Source organism: Dicentrarchus labrax, unplaced genomic scaffold (assembly GCF_905237075.1).
Source record: "Dicentrarchus labrax unplaced genomic scaffold, dlabrax2021, whole genome shotgun sequence".
Taxonomy (NCBI): Eukaryota; Metazoa; Chordata; class Actinopteri; family Moronidae; genus Dicentrarchus; species Dicentrarchus labrax.
Window position 1 is genome coordinate 17,536,334 of NW_026136723.1, and position 14,360 is coordinate 17,550,693.

General features: G+C 39.9%; 2 protein-coding genes across 2 annotated transcripts; both read left to right on the plus strand.

Annotated features, from left to right (window-relative positions):
* Positions 1-745: 745 nt before the first annotated feature.
* Positions 746-9,683, plus strand: lix1l (limb and CNS expressed 1 like). The gene is made up of 6 exons (XM_051390298.1): positions 746-1,302; positions 3,780-3,943; positions 4,233-4,373; positions 5,040-5,135; positions 5,498-5,575; positions 6,321-9,683. The coding sequence occupies exons 1-6, from the start codon at positions 969-971 to the stop codon at positions 6,570-6,572; spliced, it is 1,065 nt and encodes a 354-aa protein (XP_051246258.1). The 5' UTR covers positions 746-968; the 3' UTR covers positions 6,573-9,683.
* A 514-nt stretch (positions 9,684-10,197) lies between these two features.
* On the plus strand, positions 10,198-14,329 carry sf3b4 (splicing factor 3b, subunit 4). Its single transcript, XM_051390520.1, has 6 exons — positions 10,198-10,287; positions 11,246-11,374; positions 11,485-12,027; positions 13,023-13,190; positions 13,720-13,878; positions 14,014-14,329. Exons 1-6 carry the CDS (start codon positions 10,254-10,256, stop codon positions 14,175-14,177), a joined length of 1,197 nt encoding a protein of 398 aa, XP_051246480.1. The 5' UTR covers positions 10,198-10,253; the 3' UTR covers positions 14,178-14,329.
* Positions 14,330-14,360: the final 31 nt, after the last annotated feature.

The window sequence follows — 14,360 nt, forward strand, 5'->3', positions numbered from 1 at the left end:
AGACACTTCAATATGGAAAAACTATATTCCCCCCCCCCCCACACACACACACAACCTTTAATGAGAAAGAAAAAGGTGAATGAAACTTGATTACTTGGACAGATAGCCTACAAAAAATATCCCATTAAACAGATCCTATGTCACAATAAAGACACTATAATGACTAGGCTGACCATTTGCAAAAACATTACCACTGTTACAATACAAAGCAAAAGATAAATCACAAAATAATTATTAGCATACAAACACATATCACTTACCTACAACAAAGCATATAACTGATAGTAGGATGCAGTAAATGATATATAAACAGTGGTGTAGTGCAGGGTATACCTGGGTAAGCAGATATAGTTTTATAGACTGTCATGAGTGCATAATTATCTAGTTACCTCACCCGTCAGTAAGACACAATCTGCCTCTCTTCTGTGGCTAATGTTGATTACTTAATGAAACTTACTGCCTGAAGTCAAGCAGCAGAAGTTAAGTGACAATGTGCAAATAATACTGACCCATTTTTGGATGTTCTAAATATACAAGAGTTGTTTTATGTGTCAGTGTTTATAACAGGGCGTTTATCATTTACCGGATGGGCCAGAAAAATAAAAATTGGGGCATAAACTAAGAGTATACCCACTTATCAAAGGACCACTACACCACTGGGCTTAAACCAGGGACACGAGGGCTAAACGTGTAAAAATACTGTCGTGAACTTGTGGAATACGAGGGGCACGTGAACGCCTCATTTGACTGACAATCCCGCAGCCTAATCCAGAGAGTGAGGATGCATAGCAGCACTGATATGTGTCGAATCAACATCGGCTAACTACTTCTTTCGGCTGTGATTGACAAAAGCCAACACTTTGTTCATTCAGCCCCTCGGAGACGCGTTCGTGAAGCTGACGCCGTCGGGGTTTTAACGGTGTAAATTCCGTCCAGACCGGGGGCTCCGCAGACGTTACGTTGGGACAATGGAATCTATCCCGGAAAGTATCCGCCCTCAGAGGCTGCAGCCAGGGATTGGATTCGGTTCAGGACCGACGGGGACCCTCCGCTCTTCTCTCCGGCCCGGGGTTACGGTCCCCATCGCGCCGCTGTTGCCCTCCCCGGTCTCTCTGGCCGCTTCGTCCGGGCCTCCTCCGCCACCGCCCCCGCTGCAGCTCCACAGCCTGTACGGCGGTATCGGAGCGGGGCTGGGGCCGGGGGCTACCGGCCACTGTAACCCGGGGAACCCGGCGGTGCTGAAGGAGGCGGTGGAGGCTGTGGTCCGCAGCTTCGCCAAACACACGCAAGGTTATGGCAGAGGTAAAAACGTCCAGCGGTGGTAAAGATGTTTAATCCGGGTCGTAGCGGTCAGTTTACACTTGAGGGAGTTTTTGAGGAGCAGAAAGCCACTTTTAGCTGCGCCATTTGTTTTGAAGTGGATTAGCAACGGGAAAAACATATGCCACATTCCTGTAATGTCCATGTGGGGCTGCTCAGTGTCAAACACACCGAATTCATTTAGTGTTTTACCATTATTGTGGTCATTTTCATCAGATTTAATATCACCATAATGTTTCTATTTTCTTCCAAAAGTTTTTTCCTTTGATATTATAGCTATAGTAACCATGGCTTCAATCCCTTCATTATAGGATTAACTACCACAGCTCCAGAGGATTACATTCGCAAACAATAGGCTGTTTTGCCTAATAAATAAGGCAATTTATATTCATCTGCTTTTATATTGGACACGGTACAATACTGGCCCTGTAGTGTAAACTGTGAAAGTTATGAATAAGGTTGAATAACAAAAGGAAAAGACATGAGCAAAGATTTAAAGGGTAAAATCAGGTTATACACCTTTTTTTATTTTTTTACTGAGCTAAATAAAGTTCATACATCTTTTCAGAGATGACCAAAAGTGTTGTGTGTGTTATCCAGACGATACCTCTCAGTAAGTAATACCAGATGGATCATAACTTTTTAATAGATATAAGCACATGAATTACGGATATATAAAAATGTAATGTATTTGGCTCATGATGATCTCCTGGTGGTCCTCCCATCTTTTTTCTCTTTATATTTATCACTACAGCACACTGACAAGAGATATGCCTAACACTAACTGCACTAAATTGCACTAAAATGTTGCCACTTGGAGGTAATACATGTGTTCCTGTTGGTGCTAATAGGATTTATTTTCCAAAAGATTGTCCCTCCTTGCTCTGACTAATGCCTCTTCCCTCCCTTTATCCCATTTAGGATACTTAACACCGTCAACACTGGCAGGACCATAAAGACTGTTTTATCAGGGCGCTACTTTTGCCTTAATGTTGCTCCAATATTGTGATTTACTCTAATGAAGAAAGGGGTTATCAAATTGCCACCGAAAAACAACACATTACATCAAAACAATGATATTTTGGTATTTGGCAATAATTATTTCCTCTACACTGTATTATAATTTGGGTTTTCTACATTTTCTATGTGGTATAGTTCTAATTAAGCCATTAGCAGGGAATTAAATCGCTTTTATTTGCAATGAAAACACCATTACGACAAGCCATGTAATTCTGTCAGTGATCATTTATTTAATAGTTATTCTATTTTTACTTTTTCCTGTGACGCATTTGTCAGATATGTCATGACTGATGCCATGGCCAATGCCGCATTGTGGGTTTCAGTCTGAGCACGCACCATTGTCACATGTTATCCTCCACTATCTCTCAATACTTCCTGTCTCTCTTTGCTTTATCTTACAGGACATGCTTAAAAATGGATAAAATAACAGACCAAAATGGGTTATCTTATCACTGTCCTGACCCTTTAGAGGCTCAAAATGAACTTTGTCTCTGATTTATGGAAAATACTCTACATTTCATTCAAATGTAATATGTATATTGTACATCCCATGGCTCGTCTTACATCTACAGCTTAAGTAAAATGATGATACTTATGATAAAGAATATGTTCTGTAATGTTTAAAACACTAAGGATTCATATATTTGTTGTAAAAGTAGAGCAACGCTGCTGTTTTCAATAGAACACCAGTTATTACTTTATTATTGGCGAACAACAAGAGAGCTGTTTCTAATGAACTTTTTTTTTTCACACACAGTAAGAGCAGCAACAAAATGATTTGGATTGCAGTTTAGGGACTTATATGTCTGATGTCAGAATATATCTCAGCTCGTTTACAGAGGCCTCAATAGCCACAAAGCTGCAGCCCTAAAACGTTCTGATCGGGCTCCAGACTCGAAACGAGAGCAAGAGGCAGACTGCCTGTGTTCAAACAGTGAGAGCACAGCAGGAAAGAGATGAGAGGTAACAGAAGTTAAACAGCCCTGGATAATGTTGGCTGCACTCACATCTCCCTGCAGGCTCAGACCCAAATAATAATTTCTGACTCAGACGCAAATTTACTGCTTTTCTTTGTTGTTGTTGTTTCCTTTTTGGAGAGCAGGAATATAACTCTCTCACACAGGCGCATAAAGTGTGCAGTTGAGGGTGTGTTTCTTTAAGCAGCTCCTCGGAGGTGATGCAGAATTTCCTCTGAGCCGCCACCTAAATAATTTCAGGAAAATACCCCTGGCATCCTTGAGATGACCTTCCCCCCACCCTTTCCACCTTTGTGTTTAGAGAGGATGTTGTAGAGCACAGCCGGTAACTAATGCAACAAAAAAAACAAAACATTCTGGTTTCTTGAAACCTGAATATTCTTATGTAAGTAGGATTAGTTATAAAAGACAGGGTTAATGTACCACATTGTGAGTCAGTTTATCTCTGTCTGTGTCCTCCAGTAAACGTGGTGGAAGCTTTACAGGAGTTTTGGCAGATGAAGCTGACCAGAGGGGCGGACTTGCGGAATGGAGCTCTAGTTGTTTATGAAATGGTCCCATCCAACAGCCCTCCATATGTCTGCTATGTTAGTCTTCCCGGAGGCAGCTGCTTCGGAAGTTTCCAGGTACAGAATCTGCATTTTCTTAGCGTGATAACAGGAGTTTTTTCTTTGATTTCAAAACAGTGATAACAGGACATTAATAAACATGCTGTGTTTTGCACAATTCATATAAAAAAAGGGTCATTCTAGTGCCTTGTTACAAGCTTATAAAACTCCAACATGCTTGCAACCACAACATACCAAATATGGATGCAAACTCAAGACCACTAAAGGGTCTTTAGCTTTTTGACTGTATATCTGTGTTTCTGATTGTATCTGACCACTAATGCATGTCTGCTTTACTGTTTGACAGTTCTGTCCCACCAAAGCCGAGGCAAGGCGCAGCGCTGCCAAGATTGCCCTGATGAACTCTGTTTTCAATGAACACCCCTCCCGTCGCATCACAGACGACTTCATTGAGAAGAGCGTCAGTGAGGCCCTGGCCTCCTTCAATGTAAGTTCTAATAAATTAGAGAAGGTTGTGAGTTGTCAGTGAATAGGAAGCAGTAAGTCACAGTATATCTGCAGTATATATCACCACATTGAATAAAAACGTAAAAGGACACACGTAAGATGCATATGCATCAACTTAATATGTATTTAATGCAGTTGGCAACACGCACATAGATTTTTGCACTATAGTAGTTTTATGTAAAACTTGAGTACATTCTTCAAGGAGACATATGTCAGATATTATGTCAGTTTCCCTGACCAAAAAATGTTTCATAGTGCACATTGTTGCACATGTTTTAGTTTTGTTTAGAAAAGAAAACAGAAAAATATAATTAAAAAATATATTAAAATATGTATAATTAATACCAAATACAGTTCATTAAGTAAAATTAAATAAATAGATAAATAAAAATATGTCTGTGTGTTTCATATGTATAATATATAAGAGACTAATTTGTCACATTCAGTGATGTTTTTATTATCTGTCCCTCCATTTGAGACATATTGACATTGTCCCAACGTTGTTATTTTGTGCGTCATGTTATACATTTTTTCACATTTTAATAATTATTTTCTCATCATTATATTTACCCCAGAAATCCAGTATTTGTCAAGCTGTTTGGGTGAACGAAGCACACTGACACCAACTAGTTGTTGTTGTTTGCAGGGAAACAGAGAAGAGGCTGACAATCCCAACACAGGAATTGGCGCATTTCGTTTCATGCTTGAGTCCAACAAAGGAAAATCCATGCTGGAGTTTCAGGTGCGTAAAATTCAGGAATGTCTGGGTCGTGTTAAGTAGCATTTTACGCTCCTCAGACGCACCAGGATAGTGTGAAAATAGCATTGGCAGATTTGAGCCCAGATTAAAATCTGTTGAGCTTGAAAATGTATGAAACAAAGATTGCGATCGCATACATGTTTTTAAGAGCTGCAGCTCAACATCCAGTAGTTTGAGCCCACAGTGACCTGTTAATCTTTTACCATCTTAACCCCATGCCCAATTGAAAATAGGAAATCTGAAGGAAGCAAGCAGAGTTTGCACTCCTGAATTCCTACACATTGAGTGTTCTGCAGTAAATCTGATGCCTTATTGCTGCTGGCTTGGCTGTGTTTGTGTTTCAGGAGCTGATGACTGTGTTCCAGCTGCTGCACTGGAATGGGAGTCTCAAAGCCATGAGAGAACGACAGTGTTCCCGACAGGTACTATCATTCATCTCACAGATGGGTTCAATTATCCAACTACAGTAGTAGTTTTCATCACTCTTCATCAAGTTTCCTAAACAAAGTGTTAAATCTTTCCCTACTTGGCAAGACTGGTCCAGACAGATTCAATTTTTTTTCTTCGCACCACAAATTGGAGCGTTGTTAGAGAGCAGCGGGGAGCTGGAAAATAAGATCACTGCAGAAGAAAATTCCAACACAGGCTAGCTAAAAAAATGGATTTGTAAAAGAATCTCTAGTTGCACAGCATTGGTTTTACAGCTGACATGGAAGGCATCGTGAAGTACCTTCAAATTAGGGCATCGCCATTTTTGACTTCTGCTTCCCCCGATACCGAGTCTGATACCACAAGTCATGGTTTCTGCAGATATTCAGTACTGGTCCAATACCAGCACTCTCTTTTCATTCATTCAGTTACATTCATCATTTTTATGTAAGGTAACCTGATACCAGGGAGTTAGCAGCTCACTGTGACCAAATTAATGTAACTGAAACACAGACTTTTAGAATGACGCTGACAAGGAAACGTTCAATTTCAATGTGCCTGGCAGATACCAAATGTTCACTGTCTTTGGCAATATCACTGTGTCCCTACTTCAAACTGGAAATAAGATGCGTTATATCTTTTACCTGAGGATTTATTGAAGATTTATTAAGGTCTTACTAGATTTTGAGTTGCCAAGACCACTTAGCTTCCCCTCTTTGTTTTTACTAAACTTTGCAGGAAGTGCTGGCTCACTACTCCCACCGGGCTCTGGATGATGACATGCGCACTCAGATGGCTGCCGACTGGGTGAACCGAGAACAGAGCGTAGCCGCCACCATTGCGCAGGAGATGGCGTCGACAGAGCGAGAACTGGAGGATGCCAGGCTGGCGGGCAGAGAACTGCGTTTTTACAAAGAGAAGAAAGACATCCTGATGTTAGCTGTGGGCCAACTCAACGCAGCCAACACTGCCACCCTGCCCTCGCACTAAAACTACCGTCCATTGTGGAAATATGCCTTCACACTCCGTAGGATTCCTGGTAACAGTATTGATCTCTTCATAGATATTAAGGTGATATTGTGCAAACGTTTAGGTTTTGTATCTTGTGTTTTGTTACGAGGACCAGGTAATCAGGCCTTGACTTACAATATGCACGTCCGTCCATAAAACAAACACTTGCCGCTATAGCCGTTACCTCTTTGTGCCTAGGTATTACAGGATAACAGTGCTTTTTAAAAAAAAAACAAAAAAAAAACCTGTAAACGTGCTTGGCATACCAGCTGACTGACATGGTTTTTTCATGATTTCATAAGCAAAGCCTGCCTTTCATCAGTGAATGTACGGGACATAAGTTAATATGACCCATCAAACCAAACACATCTGATCAAGGTATGGATCGCTGAAGTTTGTTTTCTTTCATGTTTTGGGTGTGTTTACTTGCATAAAGTATTTAGGACTTGGCAAGTGAAGGTGGTAAAACGTTTGTATGATGACCATGAATGAAATATCGCCAGAAACAGAAACAGCGAGGGGACACAAGATCCCACCTAGCCTAACACTTCCGTAATGGGAACACCACCTCGTTCTGCCTGAGAATATTGTGTAAATATGTGGAAATTGCATCCTCAAGTAATAACAGAATTCAAGTAAGCATTGAAACTAATACTTATTGGCTCATGTAATCATTTGAGGGTACTTTGCAAAAATGTCAGCGGGTTACTGATTACTCTGACAGCAGCTCAGGTTTTTGAAAAATCCGATAGTGAACCATCACTATGTTTTCTTTTTTTGTATGTGTAAAGGTTTTTTCTCAATTATATTAGTGTTCATTGTATGCCTGATGACCATGACACTAGCTGAATGTATATTTTCAGTGTGCTATCAACTAAAGCGTCGACAAAGCGATGCCGCTTAACATTTAGACTATTGAATTACTCTCGTGATACAGATTGTGTTTGTCATGTGCTTCATCTAGCAGAAACATCGAAAAAGCCACACAGTGGTGATCGGAGGTAAAAATGTGAAGGCCAAAACAAAAAAAAGAAAAGAGTTGAGGTTTTTAACAAGCTGATTCATCGTGTGTGAGTCACTGCAGGCAATACGAAACAGTACCAGCATTTGTGGTTGTATTTTTGCCATACTGGAAGCAGAACTTGTTTGTTAGCAGTGCTAGTGTATGTCCATGGGCTAAAAACGATGTATGTAACTCGCACTTATCACCTTTTTCAAATATTCTTATGTTGAAGGACCTGATTTCATTTATAGTGTAAATGTGATATCTTTATTTTTCTCTATCTAAAATGTATTGAATACATTATAAGGATGAAGGCATTTCAATGAGTAGCCTTTTAAAGACCCCATGTAATGGAAGTGAGAGTTTAATGTGGCTTTGGTTGGAAGGAAATGTGGGCAGTGAGTTATGCAAGTTAAACAGCAGGAGGGTCCATTTCGCTGCTGAATGCTGGATGATCAACAGCAGAAACTGATTACACTAAATTTGAGGAGGCGGCAAATAGAAAACAAAGAAGCAGAGATCGAGTAAGATTAAAGCCAGAACCAGTTGTATTGTTTTATCACTCGGATCATTGTGCCTTTTATGAAATTGGTAGCATGCAATAGTTTGACATGTTAAAAAAAAACACAAACCTTTCATTTGTTTTAATGAGGTCTTGAAGGGAAGTTCTACTCTGCTTAAAGAAGTTTTTGCTCAATTCATGTAAAGGTAATACATGCTATATTGCTGTTACAGTACCTTAAGGGAATAGTTTGACTTTTTTTTTTTTTATTTGCTTTCTGGCAGAGAGTTAGACAAGAAGATCAGTCTCACTCTTCTGTCTGTCTATAAGGCTATAGCCAGCAGCCAGTTAGCTTAGCTTAGCATAAAGACAAGAAACAGCCAACCTGGATCAGAACAACGGTAATAAAATCCCCCGACCAGCACTCCTAAAGCTCACAAGTTAACATGCTATTATCTGATTAGTTCAATCTGTACAAAAACCACACAATTCGCCTTTTGTGTGGCGGACTAAGCTATTTCTTGGTAGCTGGTAATATCTTCCTGGAGTTTCCACAGGTTGCCTGGCAACCGCTCAGAACCAAGAAGTAGTCCACAGACCCGTTGCTCGCGGTAACTTCATATTTACTCTACAGACCAGAGATTGTTATTCATCTTTTCAATCAATCTAACTCTCCACCAAAAAGTGAATAAGTGTATTTCCTAAAATGTCGAACTATTGCTTGAATATGTTACATGATGTTTGATTATGAAGGATTTATTCAATCTTACTACCTTTGGTATACATTTATACTCATGATATATTGTTTGTTTGGTACTCAGCTTGCAAAATATGTGTGCAGCACAAGTAAGAAAATGTTTCTATGTAATTTTGTGTTCTTTGCAAACACCCTGCAGCTTTCTCCAGTAGATACTGAAAAGTTTAAATAGACCTTTGAATCTTTGAACACTTTGACCTCACAATTCTGCAGCGCTCACGTTTCTTTTCCCCACGTTTCTTCCCCTCTTCTCCCAGAATCTCATCTGCAGATACATTTTCTGTACTAATCAGTGATTGTATGGACTCATGAACCAATTTCCAGTCCGACTCAAGAACAAACTATACTCGTCCACTCGTGCTAAAGCTAAAAAGGAAATAAAAGAGAAAAACTTGATGAGTATTTGAATGAGCTGGTTACAGCAATGAGGCTGGACATCTTGAATTGTATGTTTTTGCATTTCTTCTTTCTTCTAATTTAGATGCTTACTATGTGTCTGACCACAAGCCATTAATCTCAGAGCTCATTTCTTACAGATGCCTTTGACCTTTCTTTGTGAGCATTATCAGTGAAGGCTTTTTCAACTTTTTCTTTCTTTTTTTTGCTATCCGTTTAAGACTTGGACTTTTCATCTTTTGGCTTTGATGCATGATGTGCTGATTAAGTTTTGTTTTTATATGTTTCATATTCTATACAGTATTGTTTTATAAAGTGTTTCCCAAGGCCCTTATTGTATGTATTTTCTATGAGCATTTTGTATTCCATGTTTATACTTTTAGTAGATTTATATGATGTAATAAATGGGCTCATACAGATGTTAATTAAAAATTTATTTGTCATGTCATTTATTTCACTGCTTAAGACAAGGGTGAACAACTCAACCTATACAACTTGGACCAAATAAATAGATAATCATGTGTAACGGTTGATGCTGAGGAGGCCAGCTGTGTTAATGGTTCCTTTAAAAACATTTTTACTTGTTTGGGACAAATAATCACTGTGGAGCACGGAAAAAAGTAATGCAACAGATGTAGTAATACAGTTTGGGGTCGAGCTGAAGTTAATTTTCAGACCCTGTCCCTGATTAAACTTTGAAATTGAGCTAAACTAAACAACTAAAAAAATAAATAAATACAACAGTTTAAAAACCTTGTAAACCCTTTTGAACTATATCATTTTTATTTATTTATTTTCAGTTAGAAATTACAAAGTATCCGATTTCATTTAAGATCTACCTTTACACCCCTAAAGGGCTACCAAAACTCACTTCTTATTATTTATTAATTAATCTTTTATTTTAATTTATTTTATTTTATTTGACGACTTCCGCCTCCGGCACACAGACAGGAAGAGGCGGGGCCTCTGTTCAGGACGCTTGCCCTGCGTTGTTCATTCAACATGGCAGCGGGACCAATTTCTGAAAGAAACCAAGGTAAACGCAACATTACACGAACTATTTCAGCCTTAGTTGCAGTGATTTATAAAACTGCGTGTGCTTTACACGTCTAACTGCTCACCTTTGTGTTTATGAGCGCCGTCTGGTTGGCTCATAGTTTGAGGTAAACAACCGGTCGATCACATGGAAGTGTTCAGTTGTTAGCTTCACTTGCAGCTACTTTAGCCATTCAATTAAATTCTCTTTGCTGTGAGTTATTTTGACCTCTTTGCTACATGAGAACTTGTGTGTATCTTGTGGGGGTTTGATTCATTTGAAATGTGGCTGCTGTTGTTCGCTTATTAGACGCGGAGGTACGTCCTGTTGGCTAACAGCTAACGTTAGCTTAGCAAGCTACCAGAGAGCAGTCTGGCACAACTCGTCGGTCGTGTTGACTAAACCAATGATCCCTCTTTGTTTCTATTTGTGCAAGTTTTTCGGGTGCTTTAACACAGCTTTTGATAAGCTAGAGAGACCGTGTGGTCTGTAGAAAATATGATTATCATGGTTATAATGAATAGGTAGTTTAACTAACTAAATATCTAGCTTTATTATTGGTAACTTTATGGCCTTTTTAGAAAAGCAAAATCACATTAAAATGTCTTATGGTGACTGTTTTTGTATTATTGTATTGATGATTTATAAAATTGGTGCCATATCCTCCAGCTTTAATCGTAATAGGGGGTTTTAACTATCCTTACCGAAAGGTTAAAACGTTGTCCTTACACTCATAATCAGCTAGTTCGTAGTAAAGCAACATATAACATTTGGGAACCCTGTAATAAGAAGTTATTTGGTATTTTTACATGATAAATTAGCGACAGCCAGACATTATGCACCTTCATTGCCTTGTATTTTGACTTAACCTAAATCCATGTAAAATTTGTACCAATTTGGACATCTATGATTTCCATATCAAGTTAATTTCTAATTCTTTCTTGTTTATTTTTTTCAGACGCCACTGTGTATGTCGGTGGCTTGGATGAGAAGGTGTCAGAGCCGTTACTATGGGAGCTTTTCCTGCAGGCTGGTCCTGTGGTCAATACACACATGCCCAAAGACAGGGTCACTGGCCAACATCAAGGTGAGGATTGGCTAATAATGCCTAAAATTGTGATAATCAAGGTAGCAACATGTCTGTCATGGGAGAATAAATAACAATCAGTGAGCTCATTTTTTTTAACTCCTTCTCAGGTTATGGCTTTGTGGAGTTCCTTAGTGAAGAGGATGCTGACTACGCCATCAAAATCATGAATATGATAAAGCTCTATGGCAAACCAATTCGAGTTAATAAGGCCTCTGCGCACAACAAAAACCTGGACGTGGGTGCTAACATCTTCATCGGTAATCTGGACCCGGAGATCGACGAGAAACTGCTCTACGACACATTCAGTGCCTTTGGCGTGATCCTCCAGACGCCAAAGATCATGCGAGACCCAGACACAGGCAACTCCAAGGGTTATGCTTTCATCAATTTCGCAAGCTTCGACGCATCAGACGCTGCCATTGAGGCCATGAATGGCCAGTACCTCTGTAACAGGCCCATCACAGTGTCCTACGCCTTCAAGAAGGATTCCAAAGGAGAGCGACACGGTTCGGCTGCAGAGCGACTCCTGGCTGCACAAAACCCTCTTTCCCAGGCAGACCGGCCACATCAGCTGTTTGCAGACGCTCCGCCCCCACCGAGTGCCCCGACACCGGTCCTAACTGCAATGGGATCTGGGATGCCCATGCCAGGTATGACCAAAAATACTGTGTGTAGATGTTAAAACATGTAGGATGTTCTGTGGCTCTCTTCTTTTCAGTAGTGTATTATTTCACCTCTGTTGCAGTGTAACATTTGAACCACTATTCATCCGCAGACGTGGAAAGATAGCAGTAATGGTAACCTAATAGATGATGATTTCAGGTCATATGTTTACAGAGAACGCAGTTTGGCACAGTGTATATCTGTATGCTCTGACACGAGTCATCCATACCTGATTCACTATAAAATGTGAAAATTGTAGTTTCAACTCACCACTGCGATGTGAAAATCCTCCACATTACGGAAGTAACTATACACTCAACTCATGATTCAATAGAAATCATGATACGATTTTCTCCAAATTTAAAAAACAAACAAAATGAGAGAAATTATGACTGAAAATTATTCCTTTATGTACAAATATGTTTTCTCTTAAGTTTTTAGGTTATAAACAATGCATGTTTCCTTTAGTGGAGTGAAATTGATATCTTTGGACCTTCATACTAATATCAAGATTAACTTTTCATATCACCGATTTGAATCCCCACATCTTCAACTGTCTCATATATCTTATATTCCTACTCCACATATAAAAAGGTCACACTTTCTTGTCATATACAGCTGCCTCTGATTAAAGGCTATAGATTGAGTAGCTGAATGTAGTGGTGAGTGCTACGAGGGTAGATAATCAGTTTTATTACTGGTAAGGGGATTAAGTAGAATCCTGCAATAATGTAAGTGTGCTGCTCTGACTGATGCAGCCTTTATCAGCAAGTGATAACATGATCAATTTAATTTAAGCTTGGGCGATGTCTTTAACTAAAAGTGAACGTGACAGCTGACAAATGATCTTATTATGAGATACTAATGAAGTTTAAAATTATAACAGTGGCTAAGATGACAAGAATATTTAACAGGCAGCCTGGTTTTGTGTACACGTAGACAATGAAACGATAGCTTGTTAATACAACTTGTTTGTGTGCAGGCATGCCACCCCCTGGTTTCCCTCCCGTTCCTCCTCCTGGATCGATGCCACCATCAATGCCCCCTTCAATGAACATGCCTCCAAATGCAGGAGCACCAGGCCAACAGGGTGGCGGCGGTGGGCCACCACCTGGACCACCACCCTTCCCTCCTGGCAGCATGCATCCAGGTACTGGTTTGTTGAAGATTAAAATGTTTCCATTGTAGCTGCAAGTGGGAAGTTATGCAAAAATATACTGACAATAGAACATTTGAGAAAATATCTCTATTTTATGTCACTTTACAATGTTTATTATATAGTGTTTTTATATATTTTGAGAGCAATGTCTAAGTTGGCATATCTATTTTTAAGTTCTGTTTTTATTGTGCTGCAGTTTGCACAATAAAACATGTTTACATTCTGCACACACATAAAATGTTTCTATTTTTTATGTACTCCAGACAGTATAATAAGCCACTATTAACCTATATAAAGACCCAATCATGCATACCGTGATACACCATAACTTTATTATTCACACCCCATTGTCTGGCAGTGTTGACCATAAATGACTGTTGTGATGCAGTGGGTTCTGTTGGTTTGAATGTACATTTTCATTGAAATTCTTTGGTTTTCTTAGAAACATTGTCAGACACCGCAGTACACAAGCTGCTTGCTCGATCGAGTGCCTGCATACTAAACTGTTTGTGTTTCACAGGTATGCCTCAGATGCCCATGCCCCCCCCTGCTCCTCCTGGCATGGTGCCTCCACCTCCTGCTCCCCCGGGATCAAATCAATCCCGGGCACCACCACCCCCTGGCATGCCCCCACCCCCGCCTATGGGAATGCCACCCAGAGCACCGTATGGACATATGGGTAAGCTCCGTGGCAATCTCCCTGGGTCTTTGTGGTCAAATAAATGTCTCTTCACCTGATAAATACTAAAATGCTGAAATTTATAATGCGTAATTATTAAAAGTAATGGTTTTGGACTTAATTTCTCCCTCACAGGTCCCCCTGTGCCTCCAGGTATGAGAGGGCCTCCTCCCATGCCTCCACCGGGCTACGGTGCTCCTCGTCCTCCTCCTTTTGGCTTCCAGAGAGGACCTCCAATGCCTCCAAGGCCCCCCGGTGTCCCGCCCCGCGTTCCTATGAGAGCACCAATGCCACCGTAATCCAAGGAACAAGCTCTCGTTTAGCTTCTTTTTTTTAATAAATCATCTTAAGATCTACTCAAGTTTGTAATAGTGAGAATAATTTAACCACCTGTTTGTTTTGTGGCCATTGTACAGATGAAACCTTTGACAAATAAATTTTTTTAGTACAATTTTTGCAATGTTTATTTCCCTTTCTCAGTC